General features: G+C 46.3%; 3 protein-coding genes across 11 annotated transcripts in view; 2 read left to right on the top strand and 1 right to left on the bottom strand.

Annotated features, from left to right (window-relative positions):
* The first annotated feature begins 942 nt into the window (after positions 1–942).
* Positions 943–13496, top strand: DPH7 (diphthamide biosynthesis 7). 3 transcript variants are annotated; one of them, XM_075170495.1, is made up of 9 exons: positions 943–1001; positions 5191–5327; positions 5769–5856; positions 6605–6699; positions 8339–8505; positions 9019–9091; positions 9912–9977; positions 10177–10349; positions 11420–13496. In XM_075170495.1, exons 3-9 carry the CDS (start codon positions 5797–5799, stop codon positions 12040–12042), a joined length of 1257 nt encoding a protein of 418 aa, XP_075026596.1. In that variant the 5' UTR covers positions 943–1001; positions 5191–5327; positions 5769–5796; the 3' UTR covers positions 12043–13496. The 3 variants fall into 3 exon arrangements, with proteins under 3 accessions (XP_075026596.1, XP_075026595.1, XP_075026594.1); XM_075170494.1 differs by lacking the exon at positions 943–1001 and adding an exon at positions 2355–2446; XM_075170493.1 differs by lacking the exon at positions 943–1001 and adding an exon at positions 4427–4647.
* A 1888-nt stretch (positions 13497–15384) lies between these two features.
* On the bottom strand, positions 15385–16058 carry MRPL41 (mitochondrial ribosomal protein L41). The gene has a single exon (XM_075170497.1). It carries the CDS (start codon positions 15925–15927, stop codon positions 15520–15522), a length of 408 nt encoding a protein of 135 aa, XP_075026598.1. The 5' UTR covers positions 15928–16058; the 3' UTR covers positions 15385–15519.
* Positions 16059–16159: 101 nt separating this feature from the next.
* The window catches only part of PNPLA7 (patatin like domain 7, lysophospholipase), a 117425-nt gene continuing 113329 nt past the window's right edge, over positions 16160–20255 (top strand). For 5 of the 7 annotated variants that reach the window (XR_012676760.1, XM_075170488.1, XM_075170489.1 and 2 more), the window contains exons 1-4: positions 16160–16312; positions 17012–17046; positions 19619–19684; positions 20108–20195. Coding sequence is in view for 6 of the 7 variants with exons in the window: in XM_075170488.1 (XP_075026589.1) it covers positions 17014–17046; positions 19619–19684; positions 20108–20195 (187 nt within the window). In the remaining variant the exon portion in view is untranslated. Of the gene's footprint in view, positions 16313–16600; positions 16643–17008; positions 17047–19618; positions 19685–20107; positions 20196–20255 lie in introns of those variants that run through there. The other 2 variants (XM_075170487.1, XM_075170490.1) reach the window with 2 other exon arrangements.

The following is a 20255-nucleotide window of genomic DNA, read 5'->3' as shown; positions in this document are numbered from 1 at the left end:
ATTCTCAAGCAAAAAGACTACTGTGGAGGCTCCAGGCAGGAAGCTTCTCATTATTTATATGTTAATACGTTTGTAAACTCATGTACAGTTTTTGTTAGAAATTCTTGATAGGACTCATTAACTGTAATGTTCAGATGAGAACACGTTGTTGGCCTAAGAGTTTAAAAAAAAAAAAAAAGAAAAAAAAAAAGTCATGTAGCAAAAGCTTTTCCTCCCATGTGGCTAGAAGTGTCTGTGGCTGTGCCAAGGCCAGAAGGCAGGCTCCGACATCAGCAGTTACTCTGGAGAACTCTGCATGGAAGTTACATTTAAAAAAAAAAAAAAAAAGGCACACAAAGTAAAGGTTGGAATGAATCATTGTCTACTCTCTAGCTTTCTCCCGTTCCCTTCCAGCTGCTTTCAGAGCACACTCACACTTGGACGTTGGAAATACCTACTCAGTAGGAACCAGTGCACCGGGAACTGGAGCGGAGTGTAGGGGACCATCTGGGATCTGTGCATCTGTGCATACAGGCAAGCTATAGCGTGTCGCTGCCTTCAGCAAAGGGCTGCTGGAGATTCTGATTTAAGCAACCAGTATTTTTAGAAAGCTGAATTAGCTTTCTTGTTATGAAACGTTTGTATATAAAGTAGTTGTAGGGAAGCTCAGGTAGTCAGCTGTGTGTGGATGTGGTTGCCCTTGTGGCTTCCCTGTAAGCATAGCAAATATTATAGTCATGTGCAGATATGTTTAAATGATCTAATATTTGGTAATTTGAGTTATTTATTCATTTTTTAAAGAGATGCCATCAATCAAAGAATCACTTTTTGATTTTTTTTATGTAGTAATGAGTAAAAATAATAAGGGAGGAGGATTTGACTTGCAGAGTACATGCCTGTTTTTCTTTTCAGACGTTTTGTCATGTATAATCTGAAAGTTTTTTCTTTTTCATTTTTGCCTTAGAAACATAAGGAATATCAACTGAGTTTCCTGAAGAACTAAATGGATAATTTAGTGCCAGGTATTAGTCTTACTTCACAGTAGAAGAATGTGAGCTGCTGAATGCTTAATGCAGAGCCTTTCTCGGAGTGCTTAGTGAAATAGGTATTTAAAATTTTTTTGTAAAAGCCATTAAGAATTTAAATTTTCAATCAGGATTCACTTTGCCACTTCATGTTGCAATGTTGGTCTTGCTTGTATTCAGTTTGTTAGAAAAATTGAACTGCTGTGGACTTCCAATATTGTATTATGTTTATAATATCTGCACAGGAAGTTCTTAATTATTAGTATTTAGGTAGGTTTTCATACTTTGGCTTTAAACATCTTGGGAAATAACAAAGAACTTCTGAAGCTTCCTGCTGGAAGTTCACTTGGTAGGCACACTGTCAACCCGCAACTCTTAGTTCATGGTTATACTGTTAACTTTTCTGTTCAGGCAGCCTAAAATGCCCTTAAGTATGAAGAAATCAAGCAGGACCTAATGAAATTTTCCTGTAATGGGTAATACTTTTTTTAAGGAAACATTCAATTATTTGCTTTAAATGAACTGTACAGTTTTTGGTGAATATAAAATGGGACATAAGGAATATATTTTTTTTTTATTCGAGGTAATCCATTGAAAAGGGCAGAAGTATGGACTGTTTTTTCCTTGCCTTTTCAAAAGGCTGCTATTTGTCATGCCAATTTTCTGTTGCATTACCAGTAATCATGTTTAGCAAACTGAAGTGCAGTCTTAGAGCATTTAAACACTTCTGCAGCACTGAGCAGGGAAAATGGCCATGGTTAGTCCTAATGTTTGTAATATTGCTGCAAGGAGAAACAAGGACAAAGGTAGACTGCAGAGGAAGCCCTGATGGGGCAATGGGTAGATTCCTCTTGAGCAGCAGATGACGGAAGGGTGAGACTCGAGCTAAAGAGTCTGCAAAAATAGGTGGGTGCTCAGGGCAATCCTGATACCAGTGAATGGGGAGGAAAGGGGACGGGAGGAAGGGGTGAAGCAGGTGGGGAGGGAAGATGCCCACTAGATTAGGTATCTGTTAGACCATCAACCGAATGAAAAGTAACAAGTTGCCTGGACATCCTGAAAGGGCTTGGTGAAATAACACAGGTTCTGACTTCAGTGTGTAACCTCTGATTCCAGACTGTCCTTGTGCCAGAGGAGGGAAGTGGCTACAGGGATTTTGACTCTTGGGTCCCAAGGGGGCTGCAGTAAGCATGTCACTGCCTGCAGAACAGTTTTTCCTGATTGGTGTGGGGAGTTGTGTGATCAACGGTTCTGGCAGAAGATCTTTGTAACTTACAGAGATCTTCCCTTTTTGTAAGGTGTGTCAGAAAGGAACCAGTTCCACTTGAACATGGCAGCTCTGCTTCATATAGCCTATATGGCTTTTCAGAGGATGAAGCTCTTGTAAAGGACCTCTTTTCCTCTCTTAAAGAAACCAGGCTGACATGGATATCCTCATATGGGCAAGTATTTAAAAGCACAGGGTTAGAGGACGTGGTCATTTATCTTGGAGCAGGCCTATGCATTACTGGTAAATGAGCTGACTTTTCAAGGACTTGTCCTGATGGGGATACTCTCCATCTAAGATGTTTCCTGCAGGGGAAAAACCCATGCATCTGTATCTTGTATTCCTTGGTTCTCTGAAGCATGGAGTATTCTTTCTTTGTACACACCCCTGATTCACCCGTGGACCGAAACAAGGCTTAATGAGTTAGGTTTCCTAGACAGGAACATCTGTTTGGAAGAGGAGCTCCAAAAGATTTCTGGGGGAAAAGACTTGCTGGGCTATGAAGAGTATGGAGAGAGAATGAGTGCAGTGGATTGGCATCAGAGTATTCTGCACCTCCACAGCCTGTTGTACAGCCATGTATCTCTAAGCTGTGATGCCCGTCAAGCTGCTTGAGGATCTGAGGGTTCGTCTGCTTTTGGGAGACAGAATTTGGCTGTTCAGGCCAGTGCAGCCCTGCTGGCTTGGCCTTGCCACCAGCCGTGCTGCCATGACTTTGTGAATGCACGTGGCATCTTGTGCAGCTGATGGGGATGCTGGGCCTGAAAAAGTTCCTGCTGCTGGGTCACACTGGTTGATCTTGAGTCACCAGGAGTGGGTGAACATCTGCCTGGTGTAAGCCAGCTCCAGGAGGATCCTATGGGCTTCCAGACCCTTTGGGAGAGTCTGGAGAAAGATTTCTGTCACAGCTGCAAAGTGGCAAATCCAGCTCATGTCAGGAACGTGCAGCTGGGTGAACATAGCACTTGCACTTAGATTCATAGATGCTATGATGCAGCATCGATGTCTAATATTGGGGAGGAGTCAACACAATATTTGCACTTCCAAAATGTGCTTGATCATGACTTTGCTCAAAGCACTTAAAGAAAAAAAGCTGATGTGGGAAAAGGGGGAATGTCACATGGACAAACAACTGTTTAAAAGACAGGAAAGGAAGAGTTAAAGGGAGGGTTTTTTTTTTGGTGGAGGGAAGTCGACAGCTAGATGCCCAATATATTAAAAAATAATTGGGAAAAAGTAATGAATCAGGAAGGTGACAACATCCACTGATGTGGTTATTCAGTGTAATAATAATATAATAAAGGTTGAGTGAAGAATTGCAGAAGGACCTTATGAGTCAGATTGGTAGACGATATTCAGTGTCAATAAATACAGTGTTGCTTATGTGAAAATATCAAAAGACGAGTCCTTAGCTGACTCTTTTCACTTAGCAATGAGACCTTTGCATTGTGAAACACAGTCCTGCAGAAATTTCTGCTTGGGGAACAGCAGCAATGGCAGCAGCAAACCAGGCTCAAGGAAAGAACGGGAGAGCAGAGACCGGCACCACGGCATAAATTGGCTGCGTGCCGCGTCCTGGGCGTGCAGTTCTCGCCCTCCGTCTCGGGGAGGACTGCAAGGAAAGGGGAAGGGCTCAGGGCAGGGAACAGGATCCCTCCGTGGTCTGGAACAGCTTCTGCGAAGGCACAGCTACGTTGACTGCGTCTCTACTCTGGAAGAGAGATGAGTGACAGGCATATGAGGAAGGTCTTTAAGAGTGGCAGAGGGAGGATGCCAAGGAATACTAACGCTGATCTTCTAACTAGCAGCTGCTGGTTAAAACTGAGCAGCAGTCCTTCACCTACCATGCGTTTGAGCTGCAGACCCCTTTCCGCAGGATGCGGTGGGTGCCAGAAGACTGCCTTTGGAAAGAGCTTGGACGAGTTCATGGGAAAAAGCCTCATCCCAGGGCGGTTAAGCTGCTCGTGCCAACAAGCCCGGCTTGGGCCACAGGGCTCCTCTGCCAGGCTGGGCAGCGGCGCGGCTTCGGCGCAGCCCCGAGAGCGGGGCGGGCTCGGCGGGGCCGGGCTCGGCGGCGCGGGCGGGGACAGCACCGCCCGCGGAGCCGCCGGCGGGCCGAGCCGGGCCCGCCCCGCGCCGCCCCTGACCGGGAAGCAGACGGGCGGAGGTTCCGCTGCGCGGCGGCGCGGTGTCCCCGGAGCCGTCCCGCCGCCCCGCGCAGCATGAGCCCGCCCTGAGATGGCGGCGCCGTGCCGGACGCGGACGCTGCAGGTGGTGGACACGGAGTTCAGCGCGGACGCGGTGGAGTGGTGCCCGGTGGAGGGCTGGCACAGCATCCTGGCCTGCGGCACCTACCACCTCCGGCCGCCCGCCGCGGTGAGCCCGCCCGCCCGCCCGGCACCGCGCCGGGACTCGCTTTCACCCCCCGGCCGCCTCAGCCACCGCGCCCGGGCTCGGCGGGTGTTTCCCGCCCTTCGCGGGCAATCTCAGCCGGGCCCGGGGGTCCCTCCGGCCGCCTCAGCTATCTCAGCCGGAGCCGGGGTGGTTTCCCGCCCTTCGCGGGCCACCTCCGCCGGCTGCCGGGTGCCTCAGCGGCGCCTCGGGTGCCCCGCGGCTGCCTCAGCCCTGCGCCCGGCCCTGGCCCTGTCAGTCCCCGCGCTGTGGGGCCGTGCCTTGTCCCAGCTGGGTTGGCTTGAGGTGGCTGCAGCATGTGGGGCTGAGTGGGCCCCGCCAGTGAGCATGGCTGGCTCTGAGGGAGCTGTGGCAGCTTTGATACCTTCAGGGAGGGACTTGAAAAGTGGGAGCCCTCTGCCCTGGGGGGAAGCCCGGCCGCTCCTGGCAAGATCTCGGATGGGGAGATGTTTGGGGGAGGTAGAATCACTGCTAAGCCTACCCTTTTCTTCCCAATTTTTGATGTAGACTGACTCCCGAGGAAGCAATGGGGCCTGTGACCGGACTGGGCGCCTCTACCTGTATCACTACAACGAGGATCAGCCTTACATCCCACTGACCGAAATCCAGAGGATTGACACTGCCGCCATCCTGGACATCAAATGGTAATGCTGGCCCATCGAGGCCTGGAGCTCACAGCAGCGTGCTCTGCCCCTCTGGGGTCCTGTTTTGGATGTTGCTATGGCAGCACCAGTAATATTTACTAACTAAACTGTCCCTGGCTTCTTGGAGGGAAGTATTCTCCAGTTTGCTCCAGTGAGCAAAGGCTGCACTCATTTCTGTTATGCTCTTCTGCTTATTTATTAACAGCTGGTCAGTGACTGTGGACTTCTTCTATTTATATAATAATATATAGTAGATTTCCCCTATATATAATCCCCTCTATGCAGGTTTGTGGGAACTTGAGGAGCCTTAGTTTTTCTTCATGAGTTTTTTTTGTCAAGTATCTTCTCCTTGTGCATCCTGGAATAAAAGTTATGACTTTGCTCTTCTCCTTAAATACAAGAAAGACGGACATTCAAGACTTGTTTAACTTGATCTTTTAGGTGCCACGTTCCCGTTGCAGAACATCCCATGGTTGGCATTGCAAACTCGACAGGCGCCGTGGAGTTTTGCCGCCTGACTGGAAGCGAGGTAGGTGGCTGTAACACCTGCTGCTGTTGAAGCTATGTTTAAGCCAGATTTAATACATCTCTGGATTTATTAGCGGTGTTGGAGATATGTAGGAAAGCTGTATGGTTTCCATGGTTTCCTCCGTATGCGTAGCTTTTTAAAGACTTCTTTTGTCCTCCGATAATGTTTCTTATAAATCCCACAAATTTGTTCATAGCACCAGAGAGACTGGCTAGGCTCTACCCACCTGCAGAGTGTAGGAGATGAGAGGCATGAGGGGAACAGAAGCAAACTGTGGAAACTGTCACCTGAGAATAAGCATGGACTAACTGGTAAACACAGCAGAAGATGCAAAGTTGTTAAAAACAGGGAAGAATTTTAGAGAGGGGTTTCTTTCAGTTGGTGAGAGAAGGGAGTAATCAAGAGAGCCGTTCCCACAAAGCAAAGAAAGCAGAAGCCCGTCTATGAGGGAGTTCAACTGTCCGGGCATCACTTCTCCTGCACTTCATCACTCACTGAGAGGAAGCAAAGTTTAAGAGCGATTTGGTGGGAGACGGGTAGTGGAAGGGTGGGGATTCTGTGTATGCATATGCTTGCCCTTCAGCTAGTACTAAGCGATTGTACGTTGCTATGGGATGTTTCGTCTTTCTTTAGTGTGGGACCCTAATATGCTCATCAGTCTCTGGAAAACACCTGTAGGAGTAAGCAGTACAAGTGCAATATAACTGTTGTCTTCACAGCCTTAGCCCATTCCTTTTCTTTCCAGTAGAAGAAGAGCTGCATGTTGGAGCCATGCTTCAGGGTCGATCTCGGTGCACAGCGTCTGGCCTTGTCTTTAGACTGGTCCACAGGACGAGAGCAATGGTGAGGATGGGAGATAAAGGCTGGTAGTGAAGGTCATTGTGTGTGCGACAGTTTTCAGGCATAAGTTGAGGACTTTGATGAATGAATCTTTGGTGGCTTTTTGTGAAGTGGCTTAAGACTTTCCTGGTCCCAGCTGTCTCCCTGCACCTTCTCTGGAAGTTGCTATTTCCAGAGCAAGGGTAACAAAGGAACAGGAACACATACCGTGGCCACTGTAACAGAGCCTAAACTAAGAACAAATGTGAGGTTGTGCTATGGTGAATGGCAGCAGGTGAGCCAGGGACATTGCTAAAAGAAAGACCAGAATGGGATGCAGATGAATCCACTGGATCCAACTCTGCTCTTAGAACGGTTGAAATTTTAGTGTGAAGTTCTGTTTAAGAAGCGCTAATAATAGCAAGTGTAGGAAGTTTAAACGTGTTAATGAGAAATGGGAGAGAATTGGTTTGGAAGTGGCTCCTTCCTCTCTCAAATGCTCATACATTTGATTTCAGAAATGGCATCACTGCATGAAATAACATGAATTAGCTGTACCCTGGAAGAGGTAGGGTATATGTTTTCTGCAAGTTAAGTGCAAAACAGAGTAGTGCCTTTGGTGTGAGGCTGGAAACTGAGGGAATCAAGTAGTCATGTGCTTAATGCTATAGGGCAAATATTTAGTAGCTTTTGCTAATTCAAGCTGTTTAACGAATAAGTAGAATTCCCAGTTCTACTTTCTTCTTCCTTAAATTCCTTCTTCCCCTTGCCTCTGCCCTTCAAGATAAATGATTGTTGCCATGATGAAAAGTCCCTTTAAAGCCTGTCACTGTTGTCACTTGAGAGACAAATAACCCCTTCTAGAAGCCGAATGTGCAGCCTTCACGTCTCTGTAGGGAGGGGGTGACCCTGTCTCTCTTGTGAGGAAATTTGGGAAGTTCAGTACGATTTAGTAACTGGCATATGATGTAGAATTGGAAGGAAGCCCCGAGTCACGAAATCAGTGCCTACAGTTGCAGGTAATCAAAGAGAAGGTACCTAGTTCATGTCAAGGAACGTCAGAAAATCTGTGCATTGTGAGCTGCAAAACTTTTGCCAGTGCTCGAAGTACACTGTGTCCACCAACTGCAACCATACTGTGCCACAGGAAGAGAGCAGGAAAGGTCAGGATTAGCCAGTGCTTCAGACACCCGTGATAGCAGGGAAATGAAACATTTCTTCATGCTCCAGAAGAGAGAAAAGACTCTGAGAGGTCCTTGTCAGTCTGACTTGGAGGGAAAAAAATCCCTCTTCACATAGAATTTGTTTATTGATGTAATACCAAGCATGTGCGAAGTCAAGTTATGCATCTAGGAGAAAGAAAGACCCAAGGCTGGTTTTCTTTCCCTCACATGAGTATGAGGGTTTGCTCCTCCTGTGAGATTAGGGAATGGGGATCATTGATGTAGATGATTTTAAGATGTGATGGGCTGAAGCTAAAAAGAACTGTATAAATGTGTGCATTCCTTTCACTGTACTACCAGTTTCTATAAATGTTTAGTTAAATCAAACATATAGACTATTATGTTACATTATCTGTCTATACTTTGGCTGCTATTTTTTAACAGCTTCTTAGGACACGAGTTTCAGTAATTGCTAATGTTTTCTCCGTGTTCCACTGTAGTGGATGTCCTTTGAGAGTGATCAGCAGTGATTCAGAGGGGAAGCTGAATCTTTTCTCCATAGATGAATCTGCTCCTTCTGTGCATGTCCTGAACCAGTGGGAAGCTCACAAATTTGAGGCCTGGATTGCTGCTTTTAATTACTGGGACACCGATATTGTGTATTCAGGTCTGTAAGGGCTGGGAATCTCGTTTGGGGGTATTGGGGAGGGGGCCCTTTGTTTAGGGATGTGTTCCTTGGGATTTTACTTTCCAGGGTTGGGTACGCTGCTTGCATCACACCGCTTGTAAGAGTTGGGGCCTCTGCTAGGGGTAAAAGGTTTCTTGATTGTGGAAGCAGTTGAAGTTAATGAGGAGAAGCTGTGCCTTTTAAACTGTACTTTGGCTGGCTGTTGGCAAAAAAGATGTTAATCTCTTGCGGTGTGCAAAAGAGAGCAGAGAACTTCTAGAGTCCAGTCTTTTTTTCGTCTAAATTTTTTTGCTTAGCAAAGTGAGGGTATTGTTAATGCATGTCTCTTCTGTGGTGCCGAGTATGTGAACCTCAACTGATGTTTGGTATGTCTGTTAAATGCTGTGATCCTAGGGCTGAAAAGCATCAGTGCGGTGTTAACTGCGTTGCCTCAGTGCCCTACACTGGTCATTTGGGTGGTGTTCAGGGTGACAATGTTTTGTCTTTGTGCAGGAGGAGATGACAGCCTGCTGAAGGGCTGGGACACCAGGTGCAGTCCAGAGACTCCTGTCTTCACCAGCAGGAGGTAAGCAAGCCGTGTCTGCAGCTGGACCCTAAAGCTATCGTGTATGAACATATGGTGCTACCATGTCCCTTCCCAAGCCACTGAATTCAGAGACATGCAGTGACAGTGGAGACCTGTTTCTGCCTCCCGTGGGAAATGGAGACTTCTGTTAGATTTTTTCATCAGGACAATTTCAGGTTGAAACTTTCTTCTCTGTGTCCTTCAATATAATAAACCAACAGCTTGCTTCCATACATGAAGATGGTGGTAGCTTCTTTCTAAAAGAAGGATCCTGATTTACACTTCTATTTTGGGAATTTTTGTGTTTGCTAAGTTTGGTTATCTTATGGAATGTTTTTTAGAAAATATTTTATTCTCCACTGTTCACTCATTTGAAGTAATCTCTTTTTTCTGGTGGCATAACATATCTTTTAGAATATGACTATATACACAATTCTCCAGTGAAATTTTATGTGTAACCTTAAAATACACTGGGGATTATTGCTATGGAAATACTAATATAGGGAGTAGAGTCTTGTGGGAATGGAGTTGTGCTGAAATTCTTACGGGCTCTGAACAGCAGTTTATGGTACAACTATTGCTAGAAAATATTTGTGCTGAGAGGCTATGTGAGTTTTGCCCTGGAAAGGCTGTTGGACTGTGTAGATGGAACTCTGCCTGTGTGTTTCACTGGGATGAAATTTGAGTTCACCTTGCTCTTCTTTCCTGAGACACCTTGATGTAGTTATGTGGACCCCAAATCCTTGAAATTCAAGGAAGAATCCCTTCTCAAACCATACATTGCTGTCTCTTCCCTCTGCTGTATGTTACTCTTTTGCAGACACTCAATGGGTGTGTGCAGCATTCAGTGCAGCCCCCACCGGGAGAATCTTCTGGCTACTGGCAGGTAAATCCCTTCTAGCTGCTCTTCACTAGTGTGACCAGCCTCCTTTGTTCTTTTGAATGCGCTACTGCTGCTCAAGGTGTGGTCTCTTCAGACATTCAGTGTGGTGAAGAGCATGCAACTTTCCTAATTTTCTTCTGTACTTGCTGCGCTGAATCAGCTTTGCTGCTTGCGTGCATATTTATTTGTGATACGCCTCCAGCTATGACGAGCACGTGCTGTTGTGGGACACCAGGAACATGAAGCAGCCGCTGGCAGACACCCATGTTGAAGGTGGAGTTTGGAGGTTGAAGTGGCACCCAACCTGTGATTTTGTGCTGTTAGCAGCCTGCATGCAGAGTGGATTCAAAATCCTTGACTGCCGCGGAAGCATGGGTGAGTGTTCAGTGGAAAAGAGATGCTCTTGCGCGGCTCTGCCGCTCTCCTTTCCTACCTCCCGGTTAATGGGGGAACTCCAGCTCTGAGCTTGCTAGAAAGATCTAGATGTTGCTAATAGCCATCAACTTTTATTCCAACTTGAGGTAACTCTTCCAGCTTTCCCAAACCTATCCTCGCTGTTGGCCTGTTCGGTTGTGCAAAGGCACTGTCATTATTCATGTGTAAATCTCTCGTAACTCCTCTTCATGGGAAGAAAGCCTGTTTGTCTCAGTGTAAAGGCATTACCTGATGATGTGACCATTCCAGTTTGTATTCATCTTGATGGTTCAAAGAGGTTCTTCTGAATGTCAGGTGATGCTCTACTGCCAGCAGAAGTGACTGACCTGCTGGTGAGTTGGTTATTGCCTCAGAAAGGAAGTGCTGTGCAGTCTGGTTAATCTAGAATAACACGAATAAGTTCTCTGTGTGAATCAGAAGGTATTTACATGATTTAAAACCTGTTTGCATTTACATTACAAATACAATCGTGCATAAAATGGTTGCCTTCCTAGGTTTCTTCAGGCCTTGGGCAGATCCACAGCTTGCGAAATGAGGATAACATTTCTGCTGTATAGGGAAGGGAGGAACTTGATGTCCATTCAATATCAGAGTCAAATGCTGAAAGCTCATGGGAAGAACACATCTGCAATTTATGAATAACCAGAACCTGGTCTGGCAATCTTAGCAGTTGTATGCATGGCTCAGTGGGGATCACTGTGTGATCTGCCTTGTCTTTCTTGAGCCTTTTTAGGTATTTTGAATAATGATGCACATTAATGCACATTAAATCATCTCCTATCTGCTTACTGAACCAGAGAAAATCAAGGCAAATGAGAAGTGGCCAAAAAATTGTCAGGAGAGCCAGAACCTCATTTCTCCTAGAATGCTTAGCTCTGTTACAAATAAGGCAATAACCAGAGAACTCTTCCTGTAGGACACAGCCAATGCTAGAATGGCTTCTGAGCAGTCTGCAACAAACCTTTTCACAACTTCATTTCTGCTCATTTTGTATTTTTATTTTTTTAAAGCGGAAAACATGGAGGAATGTATCATCCTGTCATCCTATGTCTTGCACAATTCCTTGGCCTACGGGGCTGACTGGTCAAGGCTCTGTCCGAGGGATTCCTTGACTGCAACACAGGTCTCTGCTGCTGCGTGCCAGTCTTCGGAGGAGCTTGTGGGAAGATCAGAGGAAGGAGACGAGAGACTAAATTTGCAGGTCCAAAACCTGAAGATAATTTATGAGTCTCCTACAGCTACTTTTGATGTAATATTGGATGAGGAGAGTGAAGGCCCTGCCTTGCTGCTCAAAGCAGAAGGGAGTCCTAAGCTGTCTGGGGATCCTGACCTGGTTAGGGGCTCTGATTTAAAGGGGAGTTTAGATTTGGCTGGGGGTCCTGACCGAGGGGGAGATCCTGAGTCAGCCAGCGGTTCTGACTCAGGAGCGAAGAGACCCAGCGGAATGGGCCTGGACAGACGCAGTGATTCAACCAGGTCTCTAGACAATCCAAAAGAAATGAGCATTGTAGCAACTTGTTCTTTCTATGACAATATCCTCCATGTCTGGAAGTGGGAGATGAGCCTGGTGACCCCTTCGGAGATGCCAAGTACTAGATCTCCGTCTGAAAGAACAGTTGAAAATTTGCATTGACCAGTCCCAAGGGAGAGGGGTGGGAAAACTCCTGCACTGAGAGTGACATCTGAGCTTAATGCCCTGTCTAATTTCCATTGGGCTTTTCCAGTTCTATTGTTGAGCCTGTGAGTCTTTTAAGGCCGATACTGATGGAATTATTGGTGTTTTATTTTCAGCACTGAGGAAGGCCTTTGCTTTGAGGTGTGTGGTCAAGCACAGACACATTTATTTAGTTTTCCCTTAATGTACTAGTTCAAAGTAGGACAGCCTTCCTCTCAAAGGCTGCTTGTTTGTACCTTGTATTTGAATCCCTTCAAGGCTGGTTGGCATTTGTATGATTGATCCGTTAAGCCCGTTCTCCTCCTTCCATCACAAACCAAACTTGTCTGCGCTGCTACATGTAGACAAACACACAGTACATGGTCAGGGGTTTCCTGAATGTCTCAGAAAAGCCCACGAGTAGAGGCTTAGCTGTGTGTGTAGCTTGCCGCGTGATCTGTAAACTAGTATATACCTTGAGAAGATGGTCAAAGACAGTCCAGATACTGACAGTGCAATGTGCTCATAGTGATCTTCAGTAGAGAGAAATTCTTTTTTAGAAGGAAATCCAGACTGACCGGTATGACAGACAGCAGTTAGTGACGGGAAGCTTTGTTCTGAGCAGGGCCTTTCTTGGAAGGATTCTGGTGTATCTGCACAGCCTAATTTTACACCAGACTCATCACCTGATTGCAATCTCACTTTATCACTCCCCAAGCTAAGCACAATCTGGTTTAGCCTGAATTGTGTAGCGAGCCCCGCTATGTTTTAGTGCCATACTTAACCACCCCCGAAAGCCTCTTGGTATCAAACCCATGTTTTCTGCTCTCCATAGTGAGACATACATTTAGGTCCAAAGTCAAGATATTTCAGTTTTGTAAAGGTGAACAGCTTTAAGATCAAAACCTCCAAAAAGTACAAGCAGTGTTTCCTGATGTCTTCTAAGTTCAAAATAAGTAAGTACAGAAACCAAAATCTTAACAACATTGCCCTAACTACCTCCAGGGATGGCTGCAGAATTTCTCATGGTTGCTCCATTAGCTTTCTTTTTCACTGTGAAATATCAGCAAAACACTGTTTCTGGAATGCTTTCTCTGTTATCTTCCTAGAAACAAAAAACCAGCTTAAACTAGGTAAGTAAGTTCTAGCTTGCATGGTTTCTCTTTGAGGGTCCTAAAGAATTAGTTGCCTGGAGGGAAAGAAACACCAGCAACAGGTATCTATTGATCTGTAACAGTGCTGCATCTAAAATGAGGTACAGCAGATCAGAATTTTACTGCTTTGAAACTCCTTTTTCAAGGGTGAGGGTGTATTTTAGAAAACATTGAGCACTGTTACATGAAGATTCATATTAGTATTGTGAATGAGAGCTTTTGTTAAAAAAAAAACCACCCTATTTTTGGATGTTTCTAAAATAAAATCAATACAAGTGATTTATCTTTCTCGGTCATTTTGATTTTAAAAGATCCTTCACAGTTAGTCCTTGTGAGGACCTTCCACCTTGTCCCGTGATGGCTCAGTCTCTTTGAGGGCGTTTGGTGGTGTTGAGTGTTCTTTGGGAGTCAGACAATCCAGTTTCCTCCCAGCTCAGTGAGAACACCGAGGGTGTATCCCTGTAGCGACATGGCTTTTGACTATGACTCTGTCTTAAAAGGCTGTAATGTGAGATTAAGAGGAAACAGTCTGAGGTTAGCGAGGCTGGAGCAGTGTCGCAGAACGTGACCAGATTGAGGCACTTGATCTATGCATTACGTTAGTCCTTGCTTTGCCCCGAGACATGAGGAGTCTCCTATTATAATCTGCCTTCACGTAGGGAAGGCAAGGCAAGCAACTCGTTCAAGCTGGTATTAGCATCAAAGGGTACAGGATCTCCAGCTCCCCAGCCTTGCGTTCACCTCTCCTCCAACCAACTGCAAACAGTTGTCCTTTCTGGAAGGTGTGAGGCAGAGCCCAAGAAAGTGACATTGCTGAAAGGAAGGGGCAAAGCACCGCCGCTGCCAACAGCAACAGCATCCAATGCTGAAGGCAGAAAACAACCACTTGCGTATAACCGTTACTCTGATGAGCTTAAAAATAAGTGAAAAATGAAGGTCGGGCTTAATTAATTAGAAAAACTGCGCCTTCCCTCACTCCCACTATGGATGTGATTCTCGAACCTTCTGTGCCAAAGTGTGCTACCGACTTCATTTGCGGTTGGTTGGGGCTGCAGCACTAAGGAGTGGAAGCCAGCGCAGCATGCCCTCCTCGCCATCACAGCCCTATCCAGCCCTGAAAATACGTGTTTTTTAAAACTTCAAGGACTCATCTGTCAGTCTTCATTACAGACTGGATGCTCACTGAGAGCATGGTAAACATGCTTCCTTTCTCCAAAAGTGAATATTTTAATTATGATTTAATTCTCTAATGCTTAAGCTTTGCCCTACTTCATATTTGGAAAACCTCATGGAAAAAAAAAAAACAGAGTACTTCTTGGGAGGGCTACAGTCCCCAGACACAGAACTGTCGCACGGAAGAATCATTTGCTCAAAGACTCCAGTACTTGGGTGTCAGAAGAAAACATGTTATTTCCAAAGACATTTAAAATTCAGCAGTTTCTACTTTGAACAGTTGCAGACAACTGTCTATGCAAATGTCACTTGTATCCATTTAATTTGATGAACAGCAAAGACACTGCTCTTGTAAGAATATATGTCCAAAAATAACAATTCTTGACATACGTTTCAAATTTAAGCAGTTATCTTGCAACTTCAGGCAGCTGTGCTGCTAAGGAACAGTACCTGTTAACTGTACCTTGATTTACGCTAACAGAAAGTGTTAGAGAAAGTCTGGAATAATTGTGGCATTCGATATAAGCTACAGTTCTCAGCGAGAGAGTTTAGGGTACGGATTTGGATTTGCCTGTTGGAGGTCTCACTCCTGGTTTAGTGGAACACTTCACTGAGCTGGGGCTAAATCCGTCGAAGTGTTCCCTCTTGGGCTGCAACTGCCACTCGGTGCGAGTGGTGGCAGCGCTCTCCGACTGGGGTACGCCATTTGGCTTCTGCAGCCACGGAACTCCAGACTCCCCAGGAGATGAGAGCTGTCCTCCTCTGTTCCCAGAAAGAAGGGGAAGGAATGATGTTTCAGCAGCCCAGAGAGAAACTGCCTCCTGCTAATTATCAGCGCCTGGTCAATCAGCTCTTGTCTGAGAGCAGGACACCCGCACGCTTACACAACACAACTATATACACAGTGCAAGACCCAAGCAATGCTTTCCTTAATCAGGGATGGGAAATTAACCGCCAGTTTCTCCACAGCAATTTAAATCAGACATTGCAGAAAGACAAAGTGGAAGGATTTGCTTTTAATAGCCAGTGACAGAGCCTGTCCCCTATTTGCTGGTGCAGGTCGTGTCTCACGCCATGGCGACGCTCTCCAGCGCGGCGCAGCAGCCCCGGGAGCCCCGCTGCTTGCTCCCTACCGCACATAGTTCTTGGGGAAGAGCTGGAAGAGCTTGCCCTCCTGTGTCGGCTCGAAGCCGTACTTCTCCAGGTTGTTGAGGTCAAAAGTTCCTTCCTTCACGTCCTTCTCGATGTGGGGAGCCACCACCTCAGTGAAGAGCTGCTTGGCCGTCATAGGCGGCTCGGAGCCCTCGGGGGCACGGTACGAGACGTACGGCTTGAGCTTGAAGCCCTCCAGGTCGGGGACGATGAACTGGGGCACCATCTCCTTGATGAGGATGAACTTCTTGTTGGAGGTGAGCGCGCCCAGCTTCTTGGCCCCTCGGCCCTTGTTGTAGCTCCGGGGGCCGCGCTTGCTGGTGAACGGGGACATGCGGTCGGCGCCCCGCACCAGCCCGCGGGCCAGCTCGGTCAGCAGCCCCATGCCGGGCACCCGAAGGCTCAGCGAAGCCGGGGTCGCGCCGGTCCCGCGCCCCCCTCACGCACCGGCAGCCGCCCCGCGCAGCTCACTTCGGCGCGCTGCGGCCTCGCTTCGGCACACGCCAACACCGCCCGCTCCCATTGGCCGAAACGCGCCAGCCAATCCGCAGCGCCTCTCGTAACCTGCGAAGGGCACTGGCCATTCGGCGCGGGGGTGGGGACTTTCCCGCCAATCAGCAGCGAGGAGCCCGAGGCGAGGGCGCGGCCTGCCGCTCCCCCTCCGCGGAGGGCGGCGGGTGGGGTCTTCGCTCCGCGACCTTCGCCCCCGGCCCGCGGGGTGACCGCCCCGGCCTGGGCGGTCCCGAGCGCGGCGGCGGTGGCGGTGGCAGGTGAGGGGACCCGGGCCGGCCCGGCCGCTCCCGCCGCGAGGTGCCCGTGGGTCGGTGGGGGGCGGCGGCGGGGGGCCGGGCCTTGCAGGCCCTGTGGCATGGGCGGGAGGCGGTTTTTTAACGTCGGTGTTCCGTGGTGTATTTTAACGAGAGGAGGGAAGCGGAGCCGGGCGGGGGCCGAGGGCGCGGCCTGGCTGGGGCGGCAGCAACGGCGGGGGGCCCGGCGCTGGGCCGGGGTCTGTCCCCACCCGCTGTGTCTGCAGGGCTTTTCCCCCGGAACAGAAGCGTCGAGTGTCCCCGTGTCAGCGAGTGACGTGCGGTTGAAACCCAGTATTTGCATTTTCCTTAAAGAAATGTAAGCCCGCGATCGCTCTGTGTGTGCCTCTGGGATGTGGGCGCCCTGGGCGTTCGAGTGAAGTCCTGTCGTGCCGCTCCCCAGAGGACTGCAGTAGCTGTCCTTGCTGTAGCTCTGCTTTTCCTTGGAGACTTGCTGGTTTGTGTTGCTCAACACAGAGAAAAAGGGAGAATGAAGTAAAAAAAAAAAGTTGTTCCCCCTGAATTGTCTTGCTCTGCCAAACTGGAAGAGCAGTGCTGGTACGCTTTGCGTTGCAGAGTTAAAAAGACTTTGGATTAGAAAGTGCGGTCATCTCTTAACTCGGTCTTTTCTTTTCTTTATTTCTGCTCCTGCTGTACCTCCAGACATGGATGAAGAAGGCAACAGCACCAGCCTTGAGGTACAATATGCTTTACTGTTATTTTGGACGTATTTATTTCCTTGTTATTATTTCCAGAAGCTGAGAGCTACTGTACCTAGTTTGATAACATTTGGGTAGTATCTTTAGATGCAGTGCTTTTACTTTGAAAGATCCTTTCCTGCTAAGAGTTTTATCCTTCCAAAAATTTGAAGATTGGTCCCATTCTTTTATGTTTTTATGCGCACGTTTTTATTACTACTTTTTTTAAAAGTGTTGTGGTTTTTTTTTTTACTGCAAACCATTCACACGCTGCTTCATATTCAAAGCTGTTAGCAGAATGAAACAATTTAAGTACCTTTTGCTTCAACAGTACGTTTTTCACCTAAAGGTGGAAGAATTGCAGAATTCTGAGGCAGCTAGCTCTTCTTGTATTTGTTCTTAATCATAAATACGAAACTCATAGTCCAACAAGGCACGTGGTGCTTTTCATAGTAAAGGCAAGGCCCATGGCAGGAAATAGTTGTTCTCAGAACTAAAAAATACATATAATCTACCCGTATGCAGTTAAAAACTGTTTTGTGAAGATCCAGTATCTGTAGTCAAGACGTAGGCATGTGGACCCGTGTAGTTATGAGCTACAAGGAAGTCTGATGTTTTGGGCAATCCTGATTTTAAGGCCTTGCTTTCGGCGCTGATAAGCGTTTTCCACCCCTCCCTAGGTGGGATATGTCTCACTGTTTGCCTTTGATTGCAGTGTGAAGTTGTTGAACTTTCAGCAGGGCTGCTTGTTCTGTGCTTGGTACTCTGGATGAGCGTGAGCGTTATTTATGTAGCTGTGTATTTTTGTTAATTCTCATTTTCTTAATGAAATTTCAACATCATTGGAAAAAGCAGGCAAATGCTATTTATGCTAATAGATACTCCCAGCATATCATTGCTCCATTTTCTGATGAAGCGAGGGTCTTTCCAGGGTTGTTCCACATGTGTTTTGTCTCCAGGAATTGTTTGAGGGTGTGTGAGCCACGCATGAAGTCCTTGAATTTCGGTGCTGGCTGTAGCCCTCCTAAGAGAGGTCCTGCAGTCTTGGACTGATGGGAGGGCCCTTATAGAACTCATGACTTCACCGTGACCTCATACCTATCTCAGATGCTGTCATGTAACGATAACTGCTTTTGTGTCTCAAGAGTCTGTACGGTTGCAACCTGCCTGCTTGCCTTCTCTGCTTTTCCGGAAGGATTGTCAGTGCTTGAAAAGATACCCTGCAGAGTATGTGGGGGGAATATCAAGTTTTCACCGGTGTTTGTGAGAAACCTCGCAAGAACCTCTCAGTTTTCCTTGGAGGTCTGAAGTTCTCCTTTCCCTCATTGTTTTTCTGTATTGACGCATGAGGGCTCCATGTGTGCATGTATGTTTTAATTCTTTTGCTCATGAATTTGTTTCTTTTCCTCATGTAGCAGCAACGTGACTGTTAGTTGGCAACTACTGGTTTTGATGTTATTTGAGATCATACAGGCCTGGGTCGTAGCAGAACTGTGCGTGTCCCTGCCACTGTCAAGGAGAAATAAATTAAGTGACCACAATAGACTTACACCAAGAACTTGCTGCATTTTACCAGAATGTGTTGTATTTGTTGCTAACAAATTTTCAACTTTTTTTTTTTTTTCAAATTCTTGTGACTTTCCACTACAATCCCACTAATAATAGTCTGATAATAGTAGGGATAGAGTTAGTTTGATTTAGTGATAGAGTTAGTTTTAACGTTGGGAAGATAAATTGTCGATAGGCTGTGTTAAAGCAAGCTAAGAAGACAAACTTAAGACAGCAATCCGTTTGAGTTGAGTGGTTAGGCAGGAGTTTTATTTGCTCTGTAGAACTGGAACGAATTCCATGAGAGAGGCTCGTTTGGTGACCCTCGGCGTGCGCTTCATTTTTCTCTTGGTGGCAAAGCTAAATTAAGAGGTTATCCAGATCTGGAACTGAGAGCAAAAACTGGGACCAGAACTGCGTGTAGTACTTAAGATTCAGGTACTTGTAAGGTTCAAGACTTACACGGGGACATATCTATCCTTGTACTTGGTTTGTTTCCTACTTGTTCCTAATATTTGGTTTGCTTTTTTCCCCCGATTCTGCTAAGTTTTGAGCTGGTATTTGTGAGACTATTGTAACTACCAGATTTTTTTCCTGAATAACAATAGTCGGCACAGGTCCTAGGACTGTATACCTGAGGTTGGAGCTTTTCCCATGTGCATAATTTTCTTTTTATGGTGAATTTCATCTGCTGTTTTATGAGTTATTTTCTCAGTCTCATAAAGTCCTTTACATTCAGTTCTAGTCCTTGTTGCTCTGAATAACATAGAATCATCAAAAAAAGTTATCACCTTACTCTTTGAGGACTATTTAGGAATGCGTTGAACTGACACCAATGTAGAACTCCACTAATGACCCCTCTCCGCTGAATGTCTTGTGTTTGCAAAGTCGGCTATAGTTGAAAGAAAGATGTTGGAAAATACAATCAAGTTGCATTGTACATCCCAGACCAGGCACTGAGATGTTTTTATGGAGGCTTTTTGCCAGTTGTGGGAAACTAATTTCGCCTTCCTTTTGGTGCTAGGCTGTGTTACCAGCAGGTGGAACACGAATTCTTCAGTTTGTAGAAGACAGAATACAGACTACTATGGTAATGTATAGCTTTAATCAACTGGATGAAAGATTGTGTGTGCATAAATAGTGTGTAGCTTCTCGTAAGTTCTAGGAACTCTACTAAGTCACAGTCAAAGTCTGAGTGTTCGTTTCTTTGCTGTCGCTGTGCATGAGGCAGGAATTAATTCCTTTATTTCATCCCACATACATTGAGTTGATCAACTCACAGATCTTTGGGGAGGAAAATGCTAAATATTTTGCATGTGAGCTTATGAGTGAGACACTGATGTAGTTTAAACTTCTTGCATGTGTGATGTTTTAATTAAAAATTAGGTATTTATGAATGTGGTTGACTTACACACATCTTGATGAGCTGAGTGTTCTTTAGCCCTCCAAAAAGTACTTTATTTTTCAACTTTAGAAGTTACTAAGTTCCTTCCCCCCTAAATTCCTCTTACAGCTGACGGGAATTGCAATTGGAGCTGCAGTCGCATTATTACTTATAGCGGTTGTTGTGTTTGTCGTCTACAGAAGAGTGAAACAATCTAGTAAGTAACTGTGTATTTTTAAAAGCAGTTTTCTCAGTTATCTTCGGTATTTTTGTAACA

The sequence above is a fragment of the Calonectris borealis genome, chromosome 21, assembly GCF_964195595.1.
Source record: "Calonectris borealis chromosome 21, bCalBor7.hap1.2, whole genome shotgun sequence".
NCBI classification, from domain to species: Eukaryota; Metazoa; Chordata; class Aves; order Procellariiformes; family Procellariidae; genus Calonectris; species Calonectris borealis.
The sequence above is the reverse complement of the archived record's forward strand: the minus strand, read 5'-3'. Positions and strand labels throughout refer to the sequence as shown.